Source organism: Arachis duranensis, chromosome 1, assembly GCF_000817695.3.
Source record: "Arachis duranensis cultivar V14167 chromosome 1, aradu.V14167.gnm2.J7QH, whole genome shotgun sequence".
Taxonomy (NCBI): Eukaryota; Viridiplantae; Streptophyta; class Magnoliopsida; order Fabales; family Fabaceae; genus Arachis; species Arachis duranensis.
Window position 1 is genome coordinate 103,948,655 of NC_029772.3, and position 25,127 is coordinate 103,973,781.

The window sequence follows — 25,127 nt, forward strand, 5'->3', positions numbered from 1 at the left end:
ATTGTTCATATAAAGGGGATTGCAATCAATAAGAGTAAGGTTGATGTGATTTTAGCATTATCTTCTCCTAAGTCGGAAAAAGAAGTGCAGTCATTCTTAGGAAAGGTGAATTATCTTCGAAGGTTCATATCGAATCTCTTTGGCCGAACTCGAGTGTTTGCACCTTTAGTAAAACTAAAGAATGATTCACAATTTGAATGGACAAATGAGCATCAACAAGCCTTCAAGTCAATAAAAGCTTATTTGTCCAAAGCCCCGATAATGGCGAATGTTCGCCCACATGAGCCTTTAAAACTGTACATTGTTGCATCTACAAATACGATTGGGTGTATATTAGCCAAAGATGATGAGAATGGTCATGAACGGGCCATTTATTACCTCAGTCAAGTATTGACTGATATCGAGAAAAGGTATTCGTCAATAGAAAGATTGTGTTTGTCTTTATATTATGCGTGTATGAAATTAAAGTGTTATATGGTGGCTAAGCCTGTGAAAGTCATTGCACAAATTGACCTTGTCAAATATATGTTGAGTTCTCCAATGTTACGAGGTCGTTTGGAAAAATGGATGTTAGCTTTGACAGAGTTCGATTTACAATATGTTCCAGCGAAGGCTGTAAAAATCCAGGTCATTGCAGATTTTTTGGTTGATAATTCGAAAAAACTGAATGACCAGGGGGCAAACGTGCTCGACGTTAAAGTTGATTATTGGAAGTTATATTTCGATAGATTGAAGCACAAAGATGGTGTAGGGGTAGGAATTTTCATTATTTCACCAAAAGGAATGCCATCAGAATTTCTATTCGAGCTAAAACATCCTTGCTCGAATAATGTGGCAGAATATGAAACTTTGATTTTAGGTCTCGAGATTTTGATTGGGAGAGGGGAGAGGTGCTTCGGAAGTTTAGATTTTAGGGGATTTCCAGTTGGTTTTGAAGCAGTTATCGAAAGAGTTTAAGTGTAATAATGAGAAGTTGCAGAAATATTTGGCAATAGCTTAGGAGTTGTTAACTTCCTTTCGAAAAGTTTCATTGATCCATATCCCGAGGATCCAAAATAAAATTGCCAATGAGTTAGCTCAGATTGCTTCGAGATATAGAATAGGCCCTGAAACATTGGCAGGAATTCGCCAAATTTTAGTTCCTATAGATGAAAGAGAAGCTTTATGCTTGGATGAATGGGGAGATAATGATTGGAGAAAACCTATTGCTGAGTATTTGAGGAATCTTAGCATTCGAGTTGATAGGAGGATAAAATTAAAAATAATGAATTTTGTTTTAATGGCTGATGAGTTATATAAGAAAGGGATTGATGGGAGCCTTTCGAGATGTCTAAGTCAACATGATAAAGACATTACTTTAGGAGAAGTCCATAAAGGTATATGTGGTGCTCACCAGGCTGGGATGAAAATGAAATGGGTTTTAATCAAAATCATGTTTATTGGCATTCTATGATTAAATAATGTATCCATTATGCGAAGGCTTGTCAAGAGTGTCAACGCCATGGAGCGGTGCAACAGATTCCAGCATCTGATTACGTACTTAATATCTAGTTTAGTTAATTTCTTAAGTTTAATTCTGAGTATCGGAGTTCTAGGATTGCCTCTGCCTTTTTCGGGACCTTATATATTATGTACGTGAGCACCATTGCCATGCTGAGAATGCCTAGTTCTAATTTCATACCTATATTGTGGTTTTCAGATGCAGGTCGAGAGGCACCTCGCTAGGCGTCTGGAGTTTCCTGTTGCAAGCAAAGTTGGGATGCTATATTTTGTTATTCAGCTAAGTATATGTATATGTATATAGACTTCTCCTTTATATATACTTTATTTTTATTCCTCTTAGAGGCTTCATGGGAAAATAGGAGTTGTTTCTTGTATTTTGAGTTGTCTTAGGATGTATCTATATGTATATGATATTCTTCGGTAGGCCTTGGTTTCGCAGGTCGAGTTTGGAACTTGATATTTTGTACCTTTGATATTCTGCTTCTTATGTACATATATCTTTACTTATCTTACTATCTAAGTTTTCGTTTACGCGAGTGATGCGCTTTTATTTTTACGACTTGTTGCTTAAACTTTCCTTCAAGGCTCCTCGATTATGAATTTCTTTCAACTATTATTATGCATATATTTTACTTTTAGAGGGCATAATACCACACCAACTCTATTTTACGGCTTAAGCATAAAGTTTTATGTGATAGGGTGTTACACATGCTACCATCTATCTTCTCATCTTTCCGAGGAGAGAAAGCTCTCTTCACAAAAATTTTAACTAGTGACAACAACAATGAAGAAAGAAAACTTAAATGACTGAGAAATTTCTTTTCTTTTTTTTCCTCTTTCTCTTAATCTTTACTTAGATCTTTTTTCTTTTGAACAAAATTATTGTTTTCTTTTTATTTTTTTTTTTTTTGAGGAAGATCAATTATTTTGCAAAAGAAAAATCCAAAAAGAAGAGACCATACAACTGCCAAAAAAAATTACAGCAGTGCTACTTAATTGGATAACCAGGTTGATTTAATTTTTGCAACTATAAACCTCATATCCAAACTAATTAAGATTAGGTTGATTAAATAAAGTTTTGCCTGATTAGACTCAATTACTCCACGAGTATTAAAACCAAATTATTTGAGTCGGATCAATTCTTATTGAAGAGATGAGTTATTCATGCATTTACACCCTTTAAAGATAAGTGTAAAATCTAATATATAAAAATTTGAATCCCAGTTCTATTTTGCACGAAGAAAGTGAAGATGCTAGGGACATGCCTGCAGGAAATGAGATCCAAGCTTTTAATCACGGTGGCCCAATGGAGTATCAAAAATAAAAAGTCCAATTACGGGTTAAAAAGAAACAACCTATCATGAGAAAATTGTTGAGACAAGGGGTTGACAAAATTTCACAAGGCAACAAAAGGACTTCTTTTTTGGGAATTAAAATTGGGCCTAAAGACAAGCCCAACAAGGTCAAACCTAAAAGTCCAGAAGGAGTTATCTCCACTCAAAACAAGCTAGTAGTTACTAAGGATGAAGCTCGTTCAAGCCAGAAAAAGAAGGACCCCGAGTTAACGGCTATGGAAGCGGTGGTTTTTGATAATATGAGGCGTATGCAAAAAGATCAACAAGAGGCTTTCGAAGTTTCAAGAAAAGCTAGTGGTATCTTAGAAAGCTTTGTCTTGAAGGACAACTTTCTCATCCAAATGGGTATCAAACCTCTTCCTCAAACACGGGAAATCAGGATGGCTGTTCGGGAAACACCCCGGGGAAACCACTGGAAGCAGGTACGAACATGGTGGTGGATGATTGCACCAATGAAGGAGGGAATCCCAAGTTAACACCCGATTTGGGTGGCAAGGCTCAAGCCCAAGCATGATTTGGGTTTTTGATTACCCCCTTTCCCTTTTTGGTTTTTTAATGATGAATCTTATTAGTTGGAATTGTGGGGTGCTAGTGGTAAATCCTTCCACTCTCTTATTAGGGACTTAAGAAGAGAATATAACCCTGATTTTATCATTCTTATGGAAACTCATGTGTCTGGTCAGAAGGGCAGGAGTATTCGAGATAGAATGGAGTTCGATGGCCCATTTGTTGTGGAAGCCCAAGGTCACTCAGGGGGTATTTGGTGCATGTGGAATAAGAACTGTTGGAATGTTGATGTTCTATATCATAGCAATCAAGTGGTTCACATGAAGGTCTCCTTTCGTAATTATGATCCTTGGGTTCTCTCAGCTGTGTATGGGAGCCTGAATCATATGATAAGAAGATCTTTGTGGAATAGTATTATATCTTTGGCCGAAAACAATACTCATCCCTGGTGTTTGCGTGGAGATTTTAACTCCATCCTTCACAACCATGAGCGTCGAGGAGAGTCAACTAAAGTTTTAACTCCATCCTTTTGTAATTCTGAGTTTCAACACTGTGTCTCTTCTTGTGGTTTAATTGACTTGGGTTATGATGGATGGCCTTTTACCTAGAAATGAGAAAATCTAGTGGAAAGATTAAATCACGGACTCAGCAATCCTGACTAGCAAATTCGATTCCCAGAGGCTAGAATCATCCACCTCCCGCCTCTCAAATCAGATCACAACCTCATTTGTCTTCAACTAGAGACCACTTCTTTTTCAAATAGAGGCAGAAGACCTTTTCGGTTTCAAGCTGCGTGGCTAACCCATCCAGACTTCAAAAATGTAAATAGTTCATGGAGTATGGGAAGTTCATGGAGCAATGGTATCTCATATTTTAGAGACTCTCTCAAAGAATGGGATTCCAATGTTTTCGAAAATATTTTAAAGAAGAAAAGGAAGATCATCAGGAGGCTTCAAGGCATTACCAACACCTTGGATTAGGGGAATAATAATTTCTTAGAAGAGCTCAGAGGTCAACTTTGGAAGGAGTACCAAGATTTCTTAACCCAAGAAGAAATTTTGTGGTACCAAAAATCGAGGAGTAAATGGCTTGAATTCGGATATCGAAACACTAAGTTCTTCCATGGTTCAACTATGATCAGAAGAAGGAAGAACAAAATAAACTTGCTCCATGATGACACGGGTAATCCCATTTCTGACCCCAATATTCTGGAATGTATGACTTTTAATTTCTTTGCTGATCTTTATAAAGATAATAACCTCGACTCTCCTTTTGTGCTGCGAGGTGATTTTCCCACTCTCTGTGATGAGGATATCTTGATCATTGGTAAAAATATCTCGCATGAAGAAATCAAACATGCTGTTTTTGGTATGGGAGGTTTCAAAGCACCTGATAGAGACGGTTTTCAAGCTATTTTCTTCCAAAGCCAGTGGGAGAAAATGGGAAATGATTTATGCCTTCTTATTAGTGATATTTTCCAGAACCCAGAGAAGATGAAGGAGATTAATGAAACTTATTATCCTCATTCCCAAAGTGGAGCCAGTAACCAATTTTAAACAGTTGCGTCCCATTAATCTCTACAATGTGTCATATAAAGCATTTACGAAAGTCTTACCAATCGTCTGAGATGTCTTCTGGGAAAGTTGGTGATGTCCACCCAGTGCAGTTTTGTTCCAGGGCGTCATAGCTCTGACAATATCATCATTACCCAGAAAGTCATTCACTCCATGAGAAATAAGAAGGGCAAAAAAAGGTTAGATGACCATTGAAATTGACTTAGAAAAGGCCTACGATAGGCTTAAATGGAGTTTCATCAATGATACCTTAGTTGATGTGGGGCTACCTCCTTATATTATAAATCTCATTATGTCTTATATCTCTACGGCTAAGATGAGAGTGCTTTGGAATGGTGAAGAGCTGCAGGAGTTCACGCCATCTCAGGGAATCAAACAAGGGACCCGATTTCATCATATATTTTTGTTCTATGCTTTGAAAGACTCTCTCAACTTATCAAGGCTGCAGTAGATTACGGCTATTGGAAGCCTATCCGGTTAAATAAGGATGGACCTCCTATTTCTCATCTATGCTTTTACTGATGACTTGATTCTCTTTGCGGAGGCAAATATAGATCAAGTGGCTATCATCAATAAATGTCTTGAAGCCTTTTGTGTTAGCTCTGGACAGAAAGTCAGCCTTGACTCCTTAATAATACACGAGTTTTTTTCTCAAAGAATGTGGAAAATAATGTGAGAATCGAGCTTAGTGAAGCCCTCCAATTTACTAGAACGGACAATTTCAGAAAATACTTGGGAGTCCCTCTCTTCGCTCCAAAGTGTCCAAACATACTTTTGACGACATTATCAATAAGCTAAATTTGAGACTCAACTCGTGGAAAGCTTCTTCTCTCTCTTTGGCAAGAAGATCTACTTTGGTGAAATCTATTCATTCTTTTATTCCTTTATATACGATGCAAACTATCTTACTTCCTTCTACTACTTGTAATGCTATTTATCGTAAATGCAGGAGTTTTCTTTGGAAAGATACCAACCAAACTAGGAAAATCCACCTCTTGAGTTGGGATAAAGTGGGGAGCTCAAAGAAGTCAGGAGGCCTTGGAATTCGTTATGCTAGTAAGAAGAATCAGGCTCTCATAATGAAAAATGGGTGGGGTCTCATAGGAAAAAGGATGCTTTATGGACTAAAGTGCTTAAGGCCAAGTATAAAGCAGGCAACCATGTTATTCCTACGGTCGAATGCAAAAGAAATAGCTCAAATCTCTGGAAAGGAATCTGTAACTCATGGTAAAAAATTCAGAAGCACCATATCTAGAGGATTGGAGATGGATCCAAGATTCAATTTTGGAATCATCATTGGATCCCCAATTCGGGAGCTCTCGAGCCTTAGGTTCTGCAGGTAAATGCGACTACCAAGCTCTTTGATGGACTTTTTAACTGTTTCAGGATTTTGGGATGTTGATAAGCTCAGGAAGTGTCTACCTGATGAAGTAGTGCAAAGAATTGTTGCCATGTCCCCTCCTTCGCCATGGAAATAGCCAGACCATGTAGCCTGGAATCTCTCCACAGATGGAACCTTTCAACTAAAGCAAGTGTACTAAGCTCTTATAGAGAGCGCATTCCAACCGAATAGAATCTTCAGTTACATTTGGCATTGGCGTGGCCCGGAGCGTATTCGATACTTCTTGTGGTTGTGTGCTCATAAAGCCATTCTTACTAACACTGAGAGAAAGCGGCGTCACCTCACTAACTCTGCCTCTTGCCCGAGATGTGTGGTTGAGGATGAGACTATCACCCATGTGCTTAGAGATTGTGCCTTTGCAAAAGGGGTTTGGTCCTCCTTTCTCCCTATGGACTGGTGTAACAACTTCTTAATTTGAATGCACAAGAGTGGATGATGTTTAATCTTTTCCAGAATAGCAATTGGCAGACCATTTTTGGTATAGCCATTTCATCTCTTTGGTTTTACCGAAATAAGGTGGTTTTTGAGGGTGTTCAAATTCCGCCGAGCGCCATGGTAGATCAAATCAAAGCAAGACTTGAGGAGCTGAACCATTTCACTAATCTTGACTTCCATCAGTATACTCTGAGCCCTCCTCCTAGTCGGTATATCTGTTGGAAGCCACCACAAGAGAACACCATTAAATCAATGTTGACGGCTCCTTTTTGAGCTACTCTAATAATGCTGCTTGCGGAGGTATTTTCTGAAATCATTTAGGAGGCTTCTTGAAAGCTTTTTCAAGCAACCTTGGTAGCTGTACTATTATGCATGCTGAGCTTTGGGGCATTATCTATGGTCTTCAATTAGCAGTTGCAAATAGATACGTGAATATCATCGTAGAATCTGATTCCTTGGCAGCTCTAAAGCTCATCAATAATGGGTGTCTTGATAGTCATCCGTATGCACCTCTGGTAGAAGATATTAGAATTCTTTTCCGTCGCATCCCCATCATTGCCTAGAATTACACTTCTCGAGAAGGAAATATTGTTGCTGATCATCTTGCCAAAAAGGGATAGAATCTTCCCTTTAACTTGCATATTTTTGCTGCTGCTCTATCAGATATAAGTCACTTGTTAGTTTTTTATTATTCTGACTCTCTAGTTTTGAGAGGCTTTAGTTAATTTTCTTTTCTTGTCTTTGACCTTTCGACTCCTATTTTACCTAAAAAAAATTAATTTATCTTTTTCTAATAAATAACATAATTTATTAGTATATTCAATTACGATCAGAAAATATCAAAGTGACTAATTTAAATAACATAGTTGCACACTTTTCCCTTTCTTTTGTAAATATTTTTTCAAGACTAATATTCAATTAATTTATTTATTTGTCAGCCAATTAAAAAAATTTTGTGTCAGCAAAAAAAGAATGCTAGAAAGTAAAAAGTTTTAGTCCTAAAACCATTCATATTAAATCATTAAGAAAGAAATACTTGAGTGTAAAAACGTATTTGAATTCATAAATATAATGGAGAGAATTTGGTTTTTTGATTTTTCTCCACCAAAATATTTTGTATTTCTGATAAGGTTGAATCATAATTTTTTCGATGAAAAAGAGTTATAGAGGTGACTTTGATGTGTTGGAGACCAAAACAGTAAAATTACTATTTATATTTGAGTATGATACCTATAAAATTTTAAATTCCAAATAAAATAGTACATCTGATTTTATTCTCATTTAATTTTAAATTAAAAATAATAATAACTTATTTCAATATTTATGACAATAAATAATATCACCATTATATAAATTATTTAATATAAAATAACTTAATTTATCATTATAATTACTATATGTATTGACTATAGATAGATTAAGAAATAATAATTTCTTCTTAACAGCTTTTTCTTATCCATAAACATAAAATTTTTTTGGTTTTTAACAAGTAACAAGGCTTTAACACCCAAAAATCAAAATAATTAGATTTCAAACATCAAAACATGATAACAATACAAAAGATATTACGACAAAAAAAAGTACAAAAAGCTTTTTAAAATGACATATTATTTTAAAAGACAAACTAAATACAAAATATATATTTTTAAAAAGCTTCAAAAATTAAATTTTGACATAAAAGTTTTTTAGTTTTTAACCAAAGTCTCAATATCCAAAAATCAAAATAATTAGAATTTAAACATGGGCAGAGTCAGGATAAAATTTAGAGAAGGACTATAGCTTTATTTTTTAATATAAAGAGACTAAAATTAAAATTTTAAGGAGGAGTAAACCAAAATTTATACATAATTTATAAAAAAATTGAAATTTGGAGGGGGTAATGGCCTTTTACGTATGAGTGGCTCCGTTCCTGGGTTCAAACTTCAAACATCAAAAGACGATAATAATACAAAAAGTATTACGACAAAAAAAAGTACAAAAAAACTTTTAACGATGACATTTATTTTTTTTAAAGATGAACTAATACAAGATATGTATTCTTAAAAAGCTTCAAAAATTAAATTTTGAGATATATATTTTTTTGGTTTTTAACAAGAACATAGTCTCAAAACCCAAAAATAAAAAAATAATTAGAGTTCAAACATTAAAGGATGATAACAATACAAAAAGTATTATGACAAAAAACATACAAAAAAACTTTTAAAGATGACATATTTTTTTAAAAGATAAACTAAATACAAGATATGTATTCTTAAAAAACTTCAAAAATTAAATTTTGACAATTTCTGCAAACATATATATTCAGTGAGCTTATACTAAATAATTTTTTTATTTATCTCTCTTCCCTAAAGGATAACTAATAAGATAGAATTTATGATACGAAATTTTTTATGGAAGAGTCAAGCTAATGGTAGAGGCCTGAATCTAGTTAACTAGAAAGTGTTGATTATCCGTAAGAAGTTGGGAGATCTGGAAATTAGAGACCCCTTTTTGTGCTAATATTGCTCTTATTGGAAAGTTAGTTTGACAACTTTTTCACCATCCGGACAAGTTATGGGTTCAACTGTTGACGGATAAATACCATTTTTCTAAGGATGATTGTTTCAGTCGGTCTCGAGGAAGGGAATCTTATGTTTGGAAGAGTATATGTCGAGTCTAGGATATCCTAAAGGAAGGACAGTGGAACCTTGAAAATATCTATTCTCCTCTGAATCACTCTTTGCAGAGCAACATTAACTCTTACAACCCGAATGTTCAAGCTGGTTCAGAGGTCGGTTGGTGTTGGACTGGTGCGACTTCAAAGGTTTATGATGCTCGTAGTGATTATCTGTGGCTCAGTAAGAAGATGTTTAGTTGGGAGAATAGGATAATTGGCTTTCAGGTCAGGAATTGGTTTTACATTGTATTCGGGATTGTCCAAAAGCCCAACTAGTTTGGCAAGCTTTAGGGATCTCCGATCAACTAGTGGATTTGATGAGTTGGTTCTTACATAACAGCAAACAGTGCCCCTTTAGATTCTTTTCTAGTCTCTGGTGGATTTGGCGTTTGAGGAATAACGAGATCTTTCATCCTCATGAGCATTGGACCACATACAAGGTAATTGGTAAGGTTTTGTCATTGGAAAAGGAGCTCCGAAATATTTTTGAGTTGCAACGACTGTCTATCCCCTCCACTATTAGTGGCTCTTAGATTCTCTCTTAGTGGGTACCTTTAAGATTAATTGTGATGCTAAATATCCTGACAATGGTGCTCGAGTTGGTTTTGCTTGTGTTAGCAGAGATTGGAAGGGAAGGTGGCAACAAGGCTGTCTGGAACAATTGAGAGTCGTAGCATTTTGCAAGGAGAGTTGTTTGCTATTTGGAGAGGATTTCTTTTAGCATGGGACTCGGGACAAAGAGACATTATATGTGAGACAGATTAGTTGAAGACTTTTACTATTGTCAATAATTTACAGAATTATTCTGGATTTATTGATCCTTTGGTGTTAAAAATTCGAGATATCATGTCTTGAAAATGGCGTTCTGATCTTCGATTGATCTTAAGAGATGCAAATACAGTAGAAGACATCATGACAAAGACTGTAATGAGGATCCTTTCTTTCCAAATAGAGCTTCCATTGCCTTAGAAGGAGTTTGAGAGTAGTATTCGGGACTGTTTTTTTTAAGTAGTTTTTGTTTTTTTTTTTTCTTTTAAATCACAAAGAAAATTATTATTTTATTCTGCATGCTGTTACTCTCAAGTCAGTCACCTATAAAAGCTTGTTCCCTCCACCTTCTCTCGTTTTCCACTCTCACACTCACTCACTTTCTTCAATGATGATCAATTTCCCAATTTCCCAATTGATCCAATGATGATCAATTTCGATTATGTAATGTTGTGGCATTCACATTGGAACCTCGCTGAAACATCTAACTTTTCTGAGGTAATTCATTGATTCAAACATTGCATTGATCATTTGGTGATGGCGGACAGTGATGTAGCAGATGATCAGAACTCAGGATGGTTCCAAGTCAAAAAGGTTTATTTTATTTTTTTTTTAAAATTTTTTCCTTTTATTATCTCCTACGTTGATGAATTTCGCAATTGTTTTACTGTTGCTGTTGCTTCTTATTTTGCCTTTGACAATATTTGAATCTAAGGAGAGGAATGATTTAAAGTTTGTGTAGCATCTCAGATTAATTCCTCTTCTTTGGGGTTTGATTATACAAGTTTTAGTTATGTTAGGCGGTCTTATTAATAGTTATGTTGTTTCTTTCTTGCCCAGAAGCACAGAAATACCTCAAAATTCTCATTGCAGAGTTGGGTAGGAGGATTTTCAGGGAAAAATGCTTCTAACTCTATGCGGACTCAGCATTCAGTGAATAAAAATAATGAAAATTTACATAGCAAGCACAATGCCAATCTCTCAAGATTAGGGCAGAATTTTTCAGAGAATCCTGTTCCTGGGAATGTTGTAGGATCTCCTTCAGTGTCAAATGAAGAAGAGGGCAAAAGTTTCCTTAATATATGCGAGATTAGACATAATAGTGAAAGCGAGAAGTTGGCTCCAGCAGCACGTATGACGGATTCTCAAGGTAAACTTGAAGAAGCCCAGAAACTAGCTGAAGTTGTTAAGCCTGACAAAGGCCAGAAAATCAGATGGGGTGATTTAGAAGAGCAGGACTTGGCTCAGCCACATGAAAAATTGATTGGAGTTGGAATCAAGTTTGGTAGTATTGGAGATGATAGTGTGCTTAGCTGCAGAAAGCCTGAGAATATTCCTGATGTAGTTCCTTGTGATTCGAATAATTCCCCAGAGAAAGACTTGACAGTGTTGGCGGAGACTGTTGATGCAGAGATTGCCTCTCATCAGATCCCTCTGTTGAGATGTAAGGATGAAATGCTTGTTGAAAATGGTAAAGATGATAAGACTTTATCTTTGGAAGATTCGAAAAAACCAGAAATGGATGCGGAAAAAGTTGACCCAGATGAAGGCACATCATCTCGTGATGAGAAAAATGATGAAGTCAATAAACAAGAAAATAATAGTGGCACTAAAAATGATTTGTTTTCGGCCAAAGATGCTGTGGTGGTTGAAAGTCAAGCACAAACAGTTACCAATGATCTAAGTGATATTGAAGTTTCAAAATTACCAGCACAAAATTGCAGTTCAAGCAACGCAGTTACTGCCCAGGGTACTGTTTCACAACTTCGTGAAAGGGAACCCGAAGTTGCAGGTGGTTCTAGTGCTTCTATTGAAGTTAGGGATTCACCGTATGGTAATGCAGAAAATATTGTTCCAAACTCTCATAACTTCAGTGCCTCTGAGGATGTTGATTCGAATGAAAGCAAAGAAAGGTTCAGACAGAGGCTCTGGTGCTTTCTATTTGAGAACCTGAATAGGTCTGTAGATGAACTTTATCTTCTTTGTGAGCTAGAATGTGATTTGGAGCAGATGAAAGAGGCAATTCTTGTTCTTGAGGAGGCTGCATCTGATTTTAAAGAGCTTATCACTAGAGTTGAGGAATTTGAAAAAGTTAAAAAGTCTTCTCAAACATTTGATGAAGTTCCTGTCATCTTGAAGAGTGATCATCGCAGACCACATGCTCTCTCATGGGAGGTATGCTTCATATATTATGTACAAGGAAATGTGAAAATGCAATCTCTTCATTTGGCCCCATATTATCTGCAAGGAAATGTGTGATAACATGATAGGTTGATAACATTTTACAAATTCAAAAAAAAAAAAAATTACACATAATATCATTGAGATTTACAGGTAAAGTGAGTGTTATCTGCTTGGGCAGCTTGTGCAGAAAAGGGTGATAACAATCATCTGAGTAACATAAATGCCTAGTCCCGTTTCTTTTCCTTCCTTTTTGTATATTAAGTACAATTTAGTACAGAAATTATTTTTGTCTACATGATATATTTCTGAGGAACAGAATCTTTAATGAACATATTCTGTCTCTATATGTAATTTGGCTATCTGGACAATTGTATCTATATTTGGAATCTCTATTCTTTGTATGCTAAGCTTGACTGTTTCAGCATTATAACCCAGCATTGGGTATTATGATTTTATTGTACAACTTCTGCATGATGCTATCCATGCGATGCTAACTGGATTTACCTAGCATGTGTGCTATTAAAACATTTGTAGTTTAAACTACTGTCACCAATTCATCTTCACATGTTGGACTCTGACAGAAAATACAAATAAATAAATCAGAGCATTTACACATGGTTTCATACATTCACTTATGGTTTCTTTCCTGTTTGCTTGTTTTATTTCTGGTTTGAGGTGTGGGTCTTAGGTTACACTTATGATTAGTGCCTATAAGAGATATGTATCATGTAGCTTTTTCACACTTAGGATGATCAGCTGCTCTTTTCTGATTGTAGGTCCGACGGATGACAACATCACCACATAGGGCAGATATACTGTCTTCATCTCTCGAGGCATTTAGAAAGATTCAACAGGAGCGTGCTGGCATGCAATCGGGTAGTGACACAGAAAATACCATTTCTAAACGTTTGAGTTCGGCCTCTGTTAACAATGTGAAAAGATCTCAAACCAATGGCAGAACAGACTTAGTGACAAAGCCAAAAAAGAATAATGGATCTTCAGATGCTAACCAAGGGAATCTGAATGTAAAACGGAATAATGTTGAAGGGGGGGAACCCAGTGCTGACACTGTACAAAGTGAATGTAAGCAACCAGATAAAATATTAACTTCAGAAGTTGTTCTATCTGAAAATTCTGCTTCTTTTACCACCACTAAAAGTAAAAGAGATGGACCTGGATCTGGAGTTGACAAGCTGCTTTCTAAGAAAGATAAAATGCCAACTGAAGTAGTTAATGAGAAAAACCCCAGATCAACAGATAACATTAGGAGGCAAATACCTGTATCTGAAAAAGATAAGGAAAAGAGGAATATTGCACAGAGTAAATCCTTGAATGCTTGGAAGGAGAAGAGGAACTGGGAGGACATACTTTCATCTCCATTTCGTGTATCTTCCCGCATGTCATACTCACCCAGCATTGGCAGGAAAAGTGCTGAACGTGTACGTATGCTGCATGATAAATTATTGTCTCCTGAAAAAAAGAAGAAAACCGCTTCAGATTTAAAAAGAGAAGCAGAAGAAAAGCATGCCCGTGCTATGAGAATCAGAAGTGAGTTAGAGAATGAGAGAGTCCAAAAGCTTCAACGCACATCTCAAAAATTAAATCGTGTAAGTCAATGGCACGCTGTTCGTCATACGAAGTTGCGAGAGGGAATGCATGCCCGTCACCAACGCAGTGAATCTCGCCATGAAGCTTTTCTTGCTCAAGTGGTGAAGAGAGCCGGTGATGAAAGTAGCAAGGTAAATGAGGTGCGGTTCATTACTTCCTTAAATGAAGAAAATAAAAAATTGATATTACGTCAGAAGCTCCATGAGTCAGAGATGAGGAGAGCTGAAAAGCTTCAGGTTATAAAATCTAAGCAAAGGGAGGATTTGGCAAGGGAAGAAGCTGTCCTAGAGCGCCGAAGACTCATTGAGGCTGAAAAGTTACAGCGTCTAGCTGAGATTCAGCGGAGAAAGGAGGAGGCCCAAGTCAGAAGGGAAGAGGAAAGAAAAGCATCAAGTGCAGCACGGGAAGCAAGAGCAATTGAACAGCTTCGAAGAAAGGAAGAAAGAGCCAAAGCACAACAAGAGGAAGCTGAACTTTTAGCCCAGAAATTGGCAGAGAGACTAAATGAAAGCGAACAACGTCGGAAGATTTACCTAGAGCAAATTCGGGAGAGAGCAAATTTGAGGGATCAATCATCCCCTTTGATGCGTCGATCAATAAATAAAGAGGGGCAAGGTAGATCTGCCCCTACAAATGGCAGTGATGATCCTCAAACAAACATTGCCTCTGGCACAGGCTCCATCCTTGGAATTGGCAATATCACAATGCAACATGCAATGAAGAGAAGAATTAAGAGAATTAGACAAAAGCTTATGTCTTTAAAGTATGAGTTTGTTGAGCCTCCTCTTGGAGCTGAAAGTGGTGGCATTGGATATAGAGTAGCAGTCGGTGCTGCCAGGGCAAAGGTTGGTCGGTGGCTTCAAGAACTTAAAAGACTTAGACAGGCAAGAAAAGAAGGTGCCACAAATATAGGGCTAATTATTTCTGAAATGATCAAGGTATTTTTTTATATATAATTTTCGGTTTTTGGGTTTATTGGAAATCATGTCTCCTTATTTATGAATTGAGAATTTTGTTTTAACCTTGTTTCAAAGTTATGAACTTTGAACTATGGAATAAAATTTGAATTTAGATCCCCTAATTTTTGAATTTTCACTTGAGATGGTAAAGTGTGATCTCTCACCTTTGAATGGTTTCTCTCATTTTTTCTTGGTCCCATCTATGAAATAAATGGTGAGAAATCACACTTTACCCTCTAAATTGAAGTTCAAAATTTAGAGGATCCAAATCCATAGAATTTGATGTGCATTGAAATTTTTTCTGCACTTTGAAATATGTTGTGCTTCTTAAAATTTCACTTTATGGGGAAGTCTTGTTTAGTTGGTAAATAAATATTCGTTTGGAAGAATTAACCATCCAACAAATCCTTGTTCCTGATTATATGCTGAACTGAGGTTCTTTTCTAGGACATGTTTACTGTTGTACATTTGTGTTGGTCCTTCGCATTGTAGAACATAACTGCTATATTTATTTTGTAACTTGTGCTTGTTTTTAACTTATATATCTATTGTATTCTAGTTTTTGGAGGGAAAAGATCCTGAGCTACAAGCATCTCGTCAAGCTGGACTACTTGATTTTATTGCTTCTGCCTTGCCTGCTTCTCACACATCAAAACCTGAAGCATGTCAGGTTACATTGCACCTATTGAAACTACTGAGAGTAGTAATATCTGTGCCTGCAAACAGGACTTACTTCCTCGCACAGAATTTTTTGCCTCCAATCATCCCTATGCTGTCAGCTTCTCTTGAGAACTACATAAAGATTGCAGCATCTATAAGTTCACCCAGTAACATAAGTTTGCCATCATTGAATAAAGCATCCGTTGAGAACTTTGAATCAATTTCCGAAATATTAAATAACTTTTTGTGGATTGTCACTGCAATTTTTGGGCATGTAAGTTCAGAGGAAAGGCAACTTCAGATGCGGGATGGCTTGCTGGAGTTACTGATTTCCTATCAAGTGATACACCGGTTACGAGATCTTTTTGCACTTCATGATAGGCCTCAGATGGAAGGTTCCGCATTTCCTGCTCCCATTCTCTTAAGCATACATCTTTTGGTAGTTTTGACTTGCAGTCCTGGAACAGTGAGTTATATTGATTGGGAATCTTCTGCTGTTGCAATGCAGCAGGAAATTGGCAGCGAAATGACTAAGTTTGCTGATTCTACACATTCTTTCTTGAATAACTCCTGGGGAGATTATGGTCCCTTGTCCACTATTAATGGTAGCACAGTTATGCATTTACCTGATGTCCCAGAGGACAGACCATTGGATGAAATAGTTAAGATGAATGGGAGTGATGAAGCCATTTCTAATGGCAAGGATTCTAAATTGGAGCATAATAGCTCTGCTAAATTGAAAAATGATGATATGATCAAGATGGATGAGCCAGATGAACTGAAGAAAAATCAAAGCAGGGATATTATCAATTCTTCTGTTTCCCCGAAAGATGAAAAACATGCAGGGGTAATTGTTACAGCACCAAAGAATGGAAAAGTATCAAATTCGGCTCAGCCACTGGCATTTCTTCTTTCTGCTCTTTCCGAAACAGGACTTGTTAGTCTCCCTTCTCTTTTGACTGCTGTTCTACTGCAAGCAAACAATAGATCATCCTCTGAACAAGTTAGTATTTTGCAACCTGCGAATACATTGATGAAAAATTGGTGGTCTTCTTTCAATCCTTGCTAATAAGTAATAACTATATATTTTGAGTCATATCTAAGGTGAATGCCTTCATTTTCCTCCAGGGCTCATTTATCCTTCCATCTAATTTTGAAGAGGTGGCAGCCGGAGTACTAAAGGTGCTGAACAATGTGGCACTTTTGGATCTTGTATTTTTGCAGCGAATGCTGGTGAGTGTTCTCATTCCCTTGTCAATGTAATTAATTAGTTAGATGTATCTTAAAGCATGCATGGGTATTAACTTTATTATTATTTCGATTCTTTCCTACCAGTTTTCCTTGTTCTTTGCTGATTTTTTCCCATTTCTTAATGTTGTTTTGCTGACAGGCTAGGCCCGATCTGAAAATGGAAATTTTCCATTTAATGAGCTTCTTACTTTCTCATTGTGCTGGCAAGTGGAAAGCACCTAATGATCAGGTAAATCACCAACAAATCAGAAGTTTGAGAGTGAACAAGCTTGCTTAACTAAAGGAGAATCTAAATGAAATATATGACCTCGAATTTGTTTTGATAAAGCTTGCAAAACATTTACAGGCTATGTGAAACTCTTGATAAATATACACTCATCTCCATCTAGCTTCCTGCATTACATTACCTTCCTATATTTAGAAGTTTCATCTGACAGATTTATCAGGGGAACATATTTTATATCTGAACTATAGTGAGATGTAGTGTAATTTCATCTAACTTCCAGGAAGATCAACTTAATTCACCCAAGAAAATGAAAAAAATTGTTCATTGTTGCTTCCATTTAATTGCATGATTTATGCCTTTGGTTAATTTATTAGAGGATTCTTAGTTCTTACTTTAATAATCTGCATTGTTTATTTTTTCCTCAGGTTGGTTCATTAATGCTTGAATCTCTGTCACTTCTGGGACACTTTGCATTATTCCATCCTGGAAATCAGGCTGTTCTTCGATGGGGAAAGAGCCCTACCATCCTACATAAGGTCTGTGAATATTTAACAAGTTCTGGTTTATTTGTTCAATTTTCTAGTGATGATCTAATGTTCATCTGTACGACGACAGGTATGCGATCTGCCTTTTGTTTTCTTCAGTGACCCAGAGTTGATGCCAATCCTGGCTGGCACATTAGTAGCTGCATGTTACGGGTGCGAGCAGAACAAGTTCGTAGTCCAGCAAGAACTGAGTGTTGATATGCTACTTTCGTTGCTCAGATCTTGCAGAAGTTCTTCACCTGCATCTCAGCTTAACCCAACCTTGGACAATTCCTCAATAGATGATTCTAGTGAATGCAATCAATTAGGTTCTGAATCCAGAAAGCCTCTGTCGGACATTCCTACGAAACACAGCCGTTCCAATGTCAATGGTAAAGGCTCTCGCGCCTCCTTAATAAAGGTTGGTGCTTCAGGTAATAGCATTAAAACTGGCAGGATAAGAAGCCTAAGGGATGGCAAGGCAACCAAGAGTTCTGAAGAAATGGCTACCAAGAACACACACTGTGTTTTTGAGACCTCAACTTTAATGTTGCACTGTAGATTTCCTCACAGCTTCATTGATAAAGTAGAGCAATTCTTTTCTGCAGAAATTCCAAATGGTGTTGATGAAGTGTGAGTGTAAAACATTTTAAACTCATTTTGATAGACACAGATCTTCAAGTAGATGTTGCACACTGCTACTACCAACAGCCACATGAAAGATATTGAGAAAAGAAAAAAAAAAGCTGACATAACCAGTCTGAGTTATATACACCAAAGCTCCTTTTTTAGTCACTTCATGCCAAAGGCATTGAACCCTTATGGAAATATAAATAGTACAGGTTGAGCATTTTTGTATTATATGTAATAGAAAAAAGGATTTGTGATATAGCTGTCATTATCTATCATCAACTGTAATTGTATCTTATATATATGGTGGTTTTGAAACATCATAATTCCAAAGTTCCAATTTTTATTTATTTATTTATTTGGCTATATTTACTTAAAACTAAAATTTTCAATTATCAATCGTTTTTATACTATTAAAACTTACACAATATAAATATAAACGAAAATTATAATGCATGTTAATTAAAATTTTACTGTATGCCATTTTTTTTTTCTTTCAAAAAAGCAAACTAATAAAATCATGTTATGTTAATCTATCTTTACACAAAATTCATGACAGAACTTGCCTGTAAAAGTGCCATTATACCTTTCATTAGAGGCTTGTGTTCTGACCGCTGATTATCCCAGGAAGCAAGTAAAAGCTAAAATCTCTACTAAGTTAACAAAAGAGGTCAATGTACATGTGGGGTGTTGTAGTTTACAGATATAGAAGGAAAAAAAGATCCTTTGCATCCTTTGGAGACTGCTTGTGGAGTCTATCTTCCTGTGGAGTCTATCTTCCTTTGTGTGTATGCTGCTCTGCTTTATCAATAAAAGCTGCTCTTGGTTGATCTTCACACATTCAAACAAGTTGTAACAGATTTCAAATTCTACGAATGGAAAACAGACAACATCTGAGAAGGTATTTTGTTTTGTGATAATTTCTTTCTCTGCCAATGTCTCTTTGAAGAACTGTTTCTTACTGCATCATATCACTTATTTTTAATGAAAAATCAATGGCATTTTATTGTAGGGTGTCATTTACTGATCCACAACCACCAAAACATCATGGGTCTTCTGGTACTAGAGATAACAATGCTTGGAGCTGGCTCAAAAGGACAAATTTTCATTATGAAGATATAGATGATGAGCATGCAACTTCAGTTGCAGCTGCAGCATTTGCAATTCATTCTCTAGAAGAAGAGGAATCACGCAATTCGCAAAAGATAAGAGAGGGTCCCAAATCTTCAAGGACTCGAACTATGAGAACAAAAGAGAACATATCTAGGAACCCAAGTTATGGTAACTAGATAAGTCAAGACAATATGCCTAATCATTCTGTGGCCAATTTTTTAAACCATATTTTAAGAATTCTTTGTGTTCGATGTGGCAGGCGAAACTTCAATGAAGAGGTCATTTGGACAAGATCCTAGGACAAAGGAAACAGCTCTTCCAGTTAGACGCTCAAGCAGTGTATCCTCTCCAAAGCCTCCACCACCAGCTCAAGCAGTGTATCAAAAGGAGAAAGGCATTCCAATACTACACAAAAATGTCTCAAATGGACCACAAACTTGGCAAAAGACCAACATAGAGAAGATTCAACAGCGGTAATGTTCATTACTTAAGCAGCTTGTTTAATTATGATTTCTTTTTCTATAAAATATAAGCTATTATTTTGGGAAAAATTTCCAGGTATGAGAAGATAAAGTCAAAAATTCTTTCTTTAAAGTGTGTGAAAAAGATTCAAACCAAATTCCAGATAGAAAGGAAGAAGGTTTGTCACAATTCTGTGTTATGTGTGTATAGATATATATTTTTTCAATTTCTGAACATAGCCTCATTGCTTGTGGAACTACAGAGAGAACTGAAGAAGAAAAGAGAAATGCAAACGCTGAATCATCGGAATAAGATGGAAAGGATAGGTATGTTATCACAAGGATCAAGAGTTGAAGACAAAAGAAAAAATGAAGAGTGGGAGGCCAGAGAAAACTCAAACAGAATCAGGAAAACTGGCAAGGTCCCTGTAAAATGTTCATGTTTCAATCCTAGATAGAATCAAACCTTAGAATCAAGCCGTATCTTCTCTCTAACCTGGTTTCATGAAATCCAGTTATAAGTTTACAACATACACAACTATGGTTGATTATATATACAGATGAGATTACATCAATATTTGATGTTCAAACTGTTGTTATTATATCACAACTACTCAATGTTCTGGTTGTAATACATGTATTAATGAAATAAAATTGGTCACATCTAGTTACATTTTGTCCCAGTATTCAATTTGCAGTTGCCATCAATATAGCATAGGCGAAAGAGTATCTTTTTGTTCTGGCTTTAAGTAAATCCACTTGATAGGGAGCTGATTCTTGAATGATTATTAATGCAAAATCTCTTTATTAGCAACCACTAAATCACTAACAGTACAAAATAACAGTGAAATCCCCTCATTCACCAATTCTTTATTAGCAACCACTAACAGTACAAGAAACAGCATTAACAATCCCAGCTCAACAAATCCAAGCCACAAATAATTGCAGTTTTCAGAAAGCCTGTGACAGAAAATCAACTCTCAGAATCAGACCTTTCCTCTTGCATGTATGTATCTCTCATGCTTAATCATCTATATATACACACCATTTACATGTTGAACACATTTCAAGACCTGAGGCAAACTTAACATGGTGTGCTTACTTCTGGTAAAGCGGACCTGGATTGTCTACGAGAATCAATAGATATTACTGTTTCAAATGCACCAACAAGTGCCTTGACCTTGCTCTTCCTGACCTCAGCAAGCATGGTTGCTGTCTCTTCAATCACATTGTTATACAAACGCCGGTTTGCTTTCTTCTCCACACTTGGGGGCCTAATTAACACTTCCTCCTCAGATTCTGGTTTTGAACCATCTACCTCTGTACCAGTCTCTCTTGCAATGCTTCTCATTTTAATTGCTTCTGCGATTTGGAATTTAGGTGAATATATTTCAGTTATGACATTTGTGGGAGCATTGATATCTCTAGGATTGTCATAATTAAGGGTGCGCACCGGCCTGAATTTGAGTCTCCTTGGAATGTTGTTGTTCTCGGGCTGAATTTCAATCACCTTTCCTCTCCTAAAAGTAAGCTTCCGAGGAGCAACCTTATTTGTTTCCCCAACTACTGTGCTCACTCTTGGCTTGACTTGATACCCCATCTTCACATTTTCACTGTTTCCTGTCTTCTTCAAAGTAGCATCATCGTGTTGTTTTCCATTGGAAGTGTTTAATGAGAAATCAGATAATGATGTTGACCGTGAATGTGATTTTTTGCCTTTGCCTCCAGAGGATATAAGAGGTTTTCCATTGAATGAGAAATCAGATAATGATGTTGACCGTGAATGTGATTTCTTGCCAGGTTTTCCATTGGAAATGTTTAATGAGAAATCAGATAATGATATTGACCGTGAATGTGATTTCTTGCCTTTACCTCCAGAGGATATAAGAGGGAGAGATGAACCTGATGGTGTTCGTGAATGTGATTTCTTGCCTTTACTTCCAAAGTTTATAAGAGGGAGGAATGAACCTGATGGTGTCCGCGAATGTGATATCTTGCCTTTGTTTCCAAAGGATATAAGAGAGAGAGATGAACTCGATAGTGTCCGGGTATGTGATCTCTTGCCTTCACCTCCAGCGGATAGAATAGACAAAGACTCACTTGGACAAGTTCCATGTCCAGCATGATTAAGGCCCTTCGTTGCTGCTGAAGGCAACATGCTGTGGTCAGAAGGTAGAGTATGTTCCTCGTCTAGAGTATGCACAATTTCACGTAGAATGTCATTACTGGCTAATTCAGGTTTGGCTTCAACCTTCTCATTACCTTTCCTAGAAGACACACTTTTCAAGTTCTTGGTAGTCTTGGCATTCAAGCTTGAAGCTTTCTTCGTCGTACATTTTGAAGCTTTTTTGGTAGTCTTGGTAGTCTTACCTTCAATTAATGATAGCTTTGTCTTCTGTTTGCTATTCATTTCAGAGTGTTTTCTGCTGCTTGAACAAGAAACAACTTTGTCTTTTATTGTCTCCCCTTGTGTATGACTTGGATATTCCTTGTCTCCAATTAAAGCTATAATTTTTGAAGATTCTTGCTGTGCTTGCCATAGATTCCTCCTATTGTGCTCCTTGGTTGAAATTCTTAAATCGGTGTTAGTCTGCTCCTTGGTGGAAAATCTTTGATCACTGTTATTCTGCTTCTTCTTCTTGTGCCCCTTGGTGGAAACATTTGTTTCTTCAGTTGTTGAATTTTTCTCTGAATTGACTGCTGCTTCATATATTACTTCCTTGGTATCAACAAGACTATTCGAACTTCCAAATTTTGATTTTGGAGAAGGCTTTGAATGGCTTACTGATTTTCTCAGATCATTGTTATTGTGCTCCTTGGTGGAAACATTTGTTTCTGCAGAAGGTCGTGAATTTTTCTTTGAATTGACTGTTTCTTCATTTATTACTTCCTTGATGTCAGCAAGAGTATTGGAACTTCCAAATTTTGAAGTTGTAGAAGGCTTTGAATTAATGCCTGATTTCTTTGTCCATGCCAAAGAAGTTATATTCTCTTCCTGTACTTTGTTTTTGATTCCCCCTGTGGAAACAGTTACCCTTTTCTTTGCTCTTTTCCATGGTTTAGCTTCGGTGGTGGCATTTTGGATGCCGAATTTGCACAAATCATGACACGAACCCTGCGGAGCGCTGAGATAGCGCGAAGCAGTAACCTTAGCTTGATCTTTGGTGAAGGTTGTTATTGTTTCAATATCATAATCTTCCACTGCCATAACCAGTCAAGGTTCAACCAAATAGTTCAGATCAAGAACCCTGAAACAGATAACAACTCTGTAAGAGATATGAGGAAAGGGTTTTATAAACTGAAGGACGTTATAGCCAGGTCAACATAAGACATGTATGAGTGAATATGAGTGAATTTTCTGGAATCTAGGTTATTGCCATGGCATGGTAACCTTCTAATTTGAGAATCTTAGCAAGAGCAACAATGTAACCAAGCTTGTTTTTTTCTCATTGGCATGAAAGCATTTCAAGGAGCAGGATTAACTTGAATGGATCCAATTATTGTTCACCACTTGTTTACCCTGAAAACTACCAAAATAATAATGAAAAATCTCTACTGGACAAAGTCTTCTTTGAAAGGGCACTAACCATTCCTACTTTCCTAACAACGTAAATTTCATGTATATATATTGCGGCTTCAACGTTCAAATTTGCCCATTTAATTCCATGATTAGTAGACTGTACAAAATGCAGAATTGTCTAGCAAAGAAAGTATGTGAAATATGGCACACCATATTATTACAATGCTATTTTCATATTCAGACAACTTCAAACTCATATGAATCCAGCAAGAGAGGGGGGAGAATGAATTGTGACATACAACTAAAAGCATGTGCAAAATCATCACAAATTGATTCGGATTCAGAACCAAAAAAAGAAAAAGGTTCTTAAATAAACCAGCATTGATTTCTGTAAAAAAATTAATTAATGATCCTGCGTATGATCTGATTGATCATCGTGAATTCATAACAATCTCAGGAGAGAAAACAAAAACAATCCCCTGAAATTAAGTCATACTTCAGAATCATAATCATCCTTAAAGAAATTGCATGGATCATCATCAACAATTAAACATCCAAGCTAATTAACAGGAAATATAACGGAAAATGAAGGACGATGAAAACACAAACCTTGTTTTTTTCTCCCTAAGAAGGAACGAAATTAAAGAATGGAAAGAAAAGAAAAAAGTAACCACAAAACAGAAATGAAATGGGAAATGGTTATGTTAGGTGTAAGTGTGTCAACCGAAAGCGCGTAATTGATTATTGGCAAGAAAAAAAGGTAACGGTCTTGCACAGAGAGGAGAAAGGTGGGGGAGAGTCCCCACTCCCACCGAAAAGGAAGAGTAACAACTCTGTCAACCCTAACCCTAACTATGTAAAAATTGCAACTTTCCAACCCCATCATTCTCGGATTTCGATTTTGGACCAACATTAACGAAATCCAAATATAGAATATGAGATTAGATTATTAATACACTAAAGTTAAACTCTATTTTTTAAAAAAAAAATGAAATAGCAAAATTTTAGGATATCTGGACGTGCAACTTCATTTTATTTTATTTTTTGAGAATATTATTATTAGGGTCTTAGGTTTTGGACTTGAAGGTTGAAACAGATTGATGAACAAACAAAATATATGATATCCATGGTTGAAACGACAAACCTCCATTTCAATCTCATCAGGTCACCAATGGCAGTCATCCATTCAAACCAGTACCATTCATCAGTCATCACTAACACCAAACAAGAAAATCCTAAACAAAATTGAATACCAATATACCATGAACCAAATTGGTTCATTACACCAATTTTTCTTGTTTTAATTTTATAAATTTAAAGTTTTTAATAGTCTTTAAACTTATTAACTTTTCTCCTATTTTCTTATACGTTGTTTAAAGAATTTAATTTGTTAAAAAATTTTACACAAGTAATAAATCTCACTAAAAAAAATGTATAAAATTCTTTACACAATAAAATTAAACACGTTTAAGTATAATTTTTTTTATAAATTATTTTAATCTTATAAATTTTGTTATTATAATTTAATCTTAACAAATTATAATATCTAAATATATTATTTAATATAAGAATGATATGAATATGATTAATTAAATTATTTTTTTTCGTTAAAATTAGAGATGAAAATGGGTCGATTCGAGTCGCATATTAGTTTTGACGAGATTGACCCATATTATAAATTGATGATCCAAACCTAAGTTTCGTAGAGATTTTTTTCATACTCGAATCTGATCTATTTAAAATTTAAAGTCTACGAGCCTCTTTAAAAAATCTATTTTATAAATTAGAACT

General features: G+C 36.1%; 3 protein-coding genes across 6 annotated transcripts; 2 read left to right on the top strand and 1 right to left on the bottom strand.

Moving 5' to 3' along the window:
* Positions 1 to 10,567: 10,567 nt before the first annotated feature.
* LOC107468431 (uncharacterized) lies at positions 10,568 to 18,592 on the top strand. Its single transcript, XM_016087715.3, has 8 exons — positions 10,568 to 10,794; positions 11,041 to 12,375; positions 13,161 to 14,930; positions 15,511 to 16,614; positions 16,740 to 16,844; positions 17,002 to 17,091; positions 17,514 to 17,624; positions 17,704 to 18,592. Exons 1-8 carry the CDS (start codon positions 10,738 to 10,740, stop codon positions 18,247 to 18,249), a joined length of 5,118 nt encoding a protein of 1,705 aa, XP_015943201.1. The 5' UTR covers positions 10,568 to 10,737; the 3' UTR covers positions 18,250 to 18,592.
* Positions 18,593 to 18,965: 373 nt separating this feature from the next.
* On the top strand, positions 18,966 to 20,487 carry LOC107471794 (uncharacterized). Its single transcript, XM_016091291.3, has 5 exons — positions 18,966 to 19,143; positions 19,255 to 19,523; positions 19,615 to 19,828; positions 19,914 to 19,995; positions 20,080 to 20,487. Exons 1-5 carry the CDS (start codon positions 19,118 to 19,120, stop codon positions 20,272 to 20,274), a joined length of 786 nt encoding a protein of 261 aa, XP_015946777.1. The 5' UTR covers positions 18,966 to 19,117; the 3' UTR covers positions 20,275 to 20,487.
* A 100-nt stretch (positions 20,488 to 20,587) lies between these two features.
* LOC107468401 (uncharacterized) lies at positions 20,588 to 24,598 on the bottom strand. 4 transcript variants are annotated; one of them, XM_016087687.3, is made up of 2 exons: positions 24,481 to 24,598; positions 20,588 to 23,064 (listed from the first exon to the last, which is right to left on the bottom strand). In XM_016087687.3, exon 2 carries the CDS (start codon positions 23,022 to 23,024, stop codon positions 20,901 to 20,903), a length of 2,124 nt encoding a protein of 707 aa, XP_015943173.1. In that variant the 5' UTR covers positions 23,025 to 23,064; positions 24,481 to 24,598; the 3' UTR covers positions 20,588 to 20,900. The 4 variants fall into 4 exon arrangements, with proteins under 4 accessions (XP_015943173.1, XP_015943179.1, XP_052110482.1 ...); XM_016087693.3 differs by lacking the exon at positions 24,481 to 24,598 and adding an exon at positions 23,946 to 24,244; XM_052254522.1 differs by lacking the exon at positions 24,481 to 24,598 and adding an exon at positions 23,946 to 24,244 and having other exon boundaries at positions 20,588 to 23,336.
* Between the last annotated feature and the right edge of the window lie 529 nt (positions 24,599 to 25,127).

Excerpts from the sequence above, each read along its gene's own strand:
- LOC107468401 (XM_016087687.3), bottom strand. The coding sequence starts at position 23,024 with ATGGCAGTGGAAGATTATGATATTGAAACAATAACAACCTTCACCAAA.
- LOC107471794 (XM_016091291.3), top strand. The coding sequence starts at position 19,118 with ATGGAAAACAGACAACATCTGAGAAG. Across the intron at positions 19,829-19,913 it reads ATAGAGAAGATTCAACAGCG|GTATGAGAAGATAAAGTCAA; the intron begins GTAATGTTCATT and ends AAAAATTTCCAG. Across the intron at positions 19,996-20,079 it reads TCCAGATAGAAAGGAAGAAG|AGAGAACTGAAGAAGAAAAG; the intron begins GTTTGTCACAAT and ends GTGGAACTACAG.
- LOC107468431 (XM_016087715.3), top strand. The coding sequence starts at position 10,738 with ATGGCGGACAGTGATGTAGCAGATGATCAGAACTCAGGATGGTTCCAA. Across the intron at positions 12,376-13,160 it reads CACATGCTCTCTCATGGGAG|GTCCGACGGATGACAACATC; the intron begins GTATGCTTCATA and ends TTCTGATTGTAG. Across the intron at positions 14,931-15,510 it reads TTATTTCTGAAATGATCAAG|TTTTTGGAGGGAAAAGATCC; the intron begins GTATTTTTTTAT and ends ATTGTATTCTAG.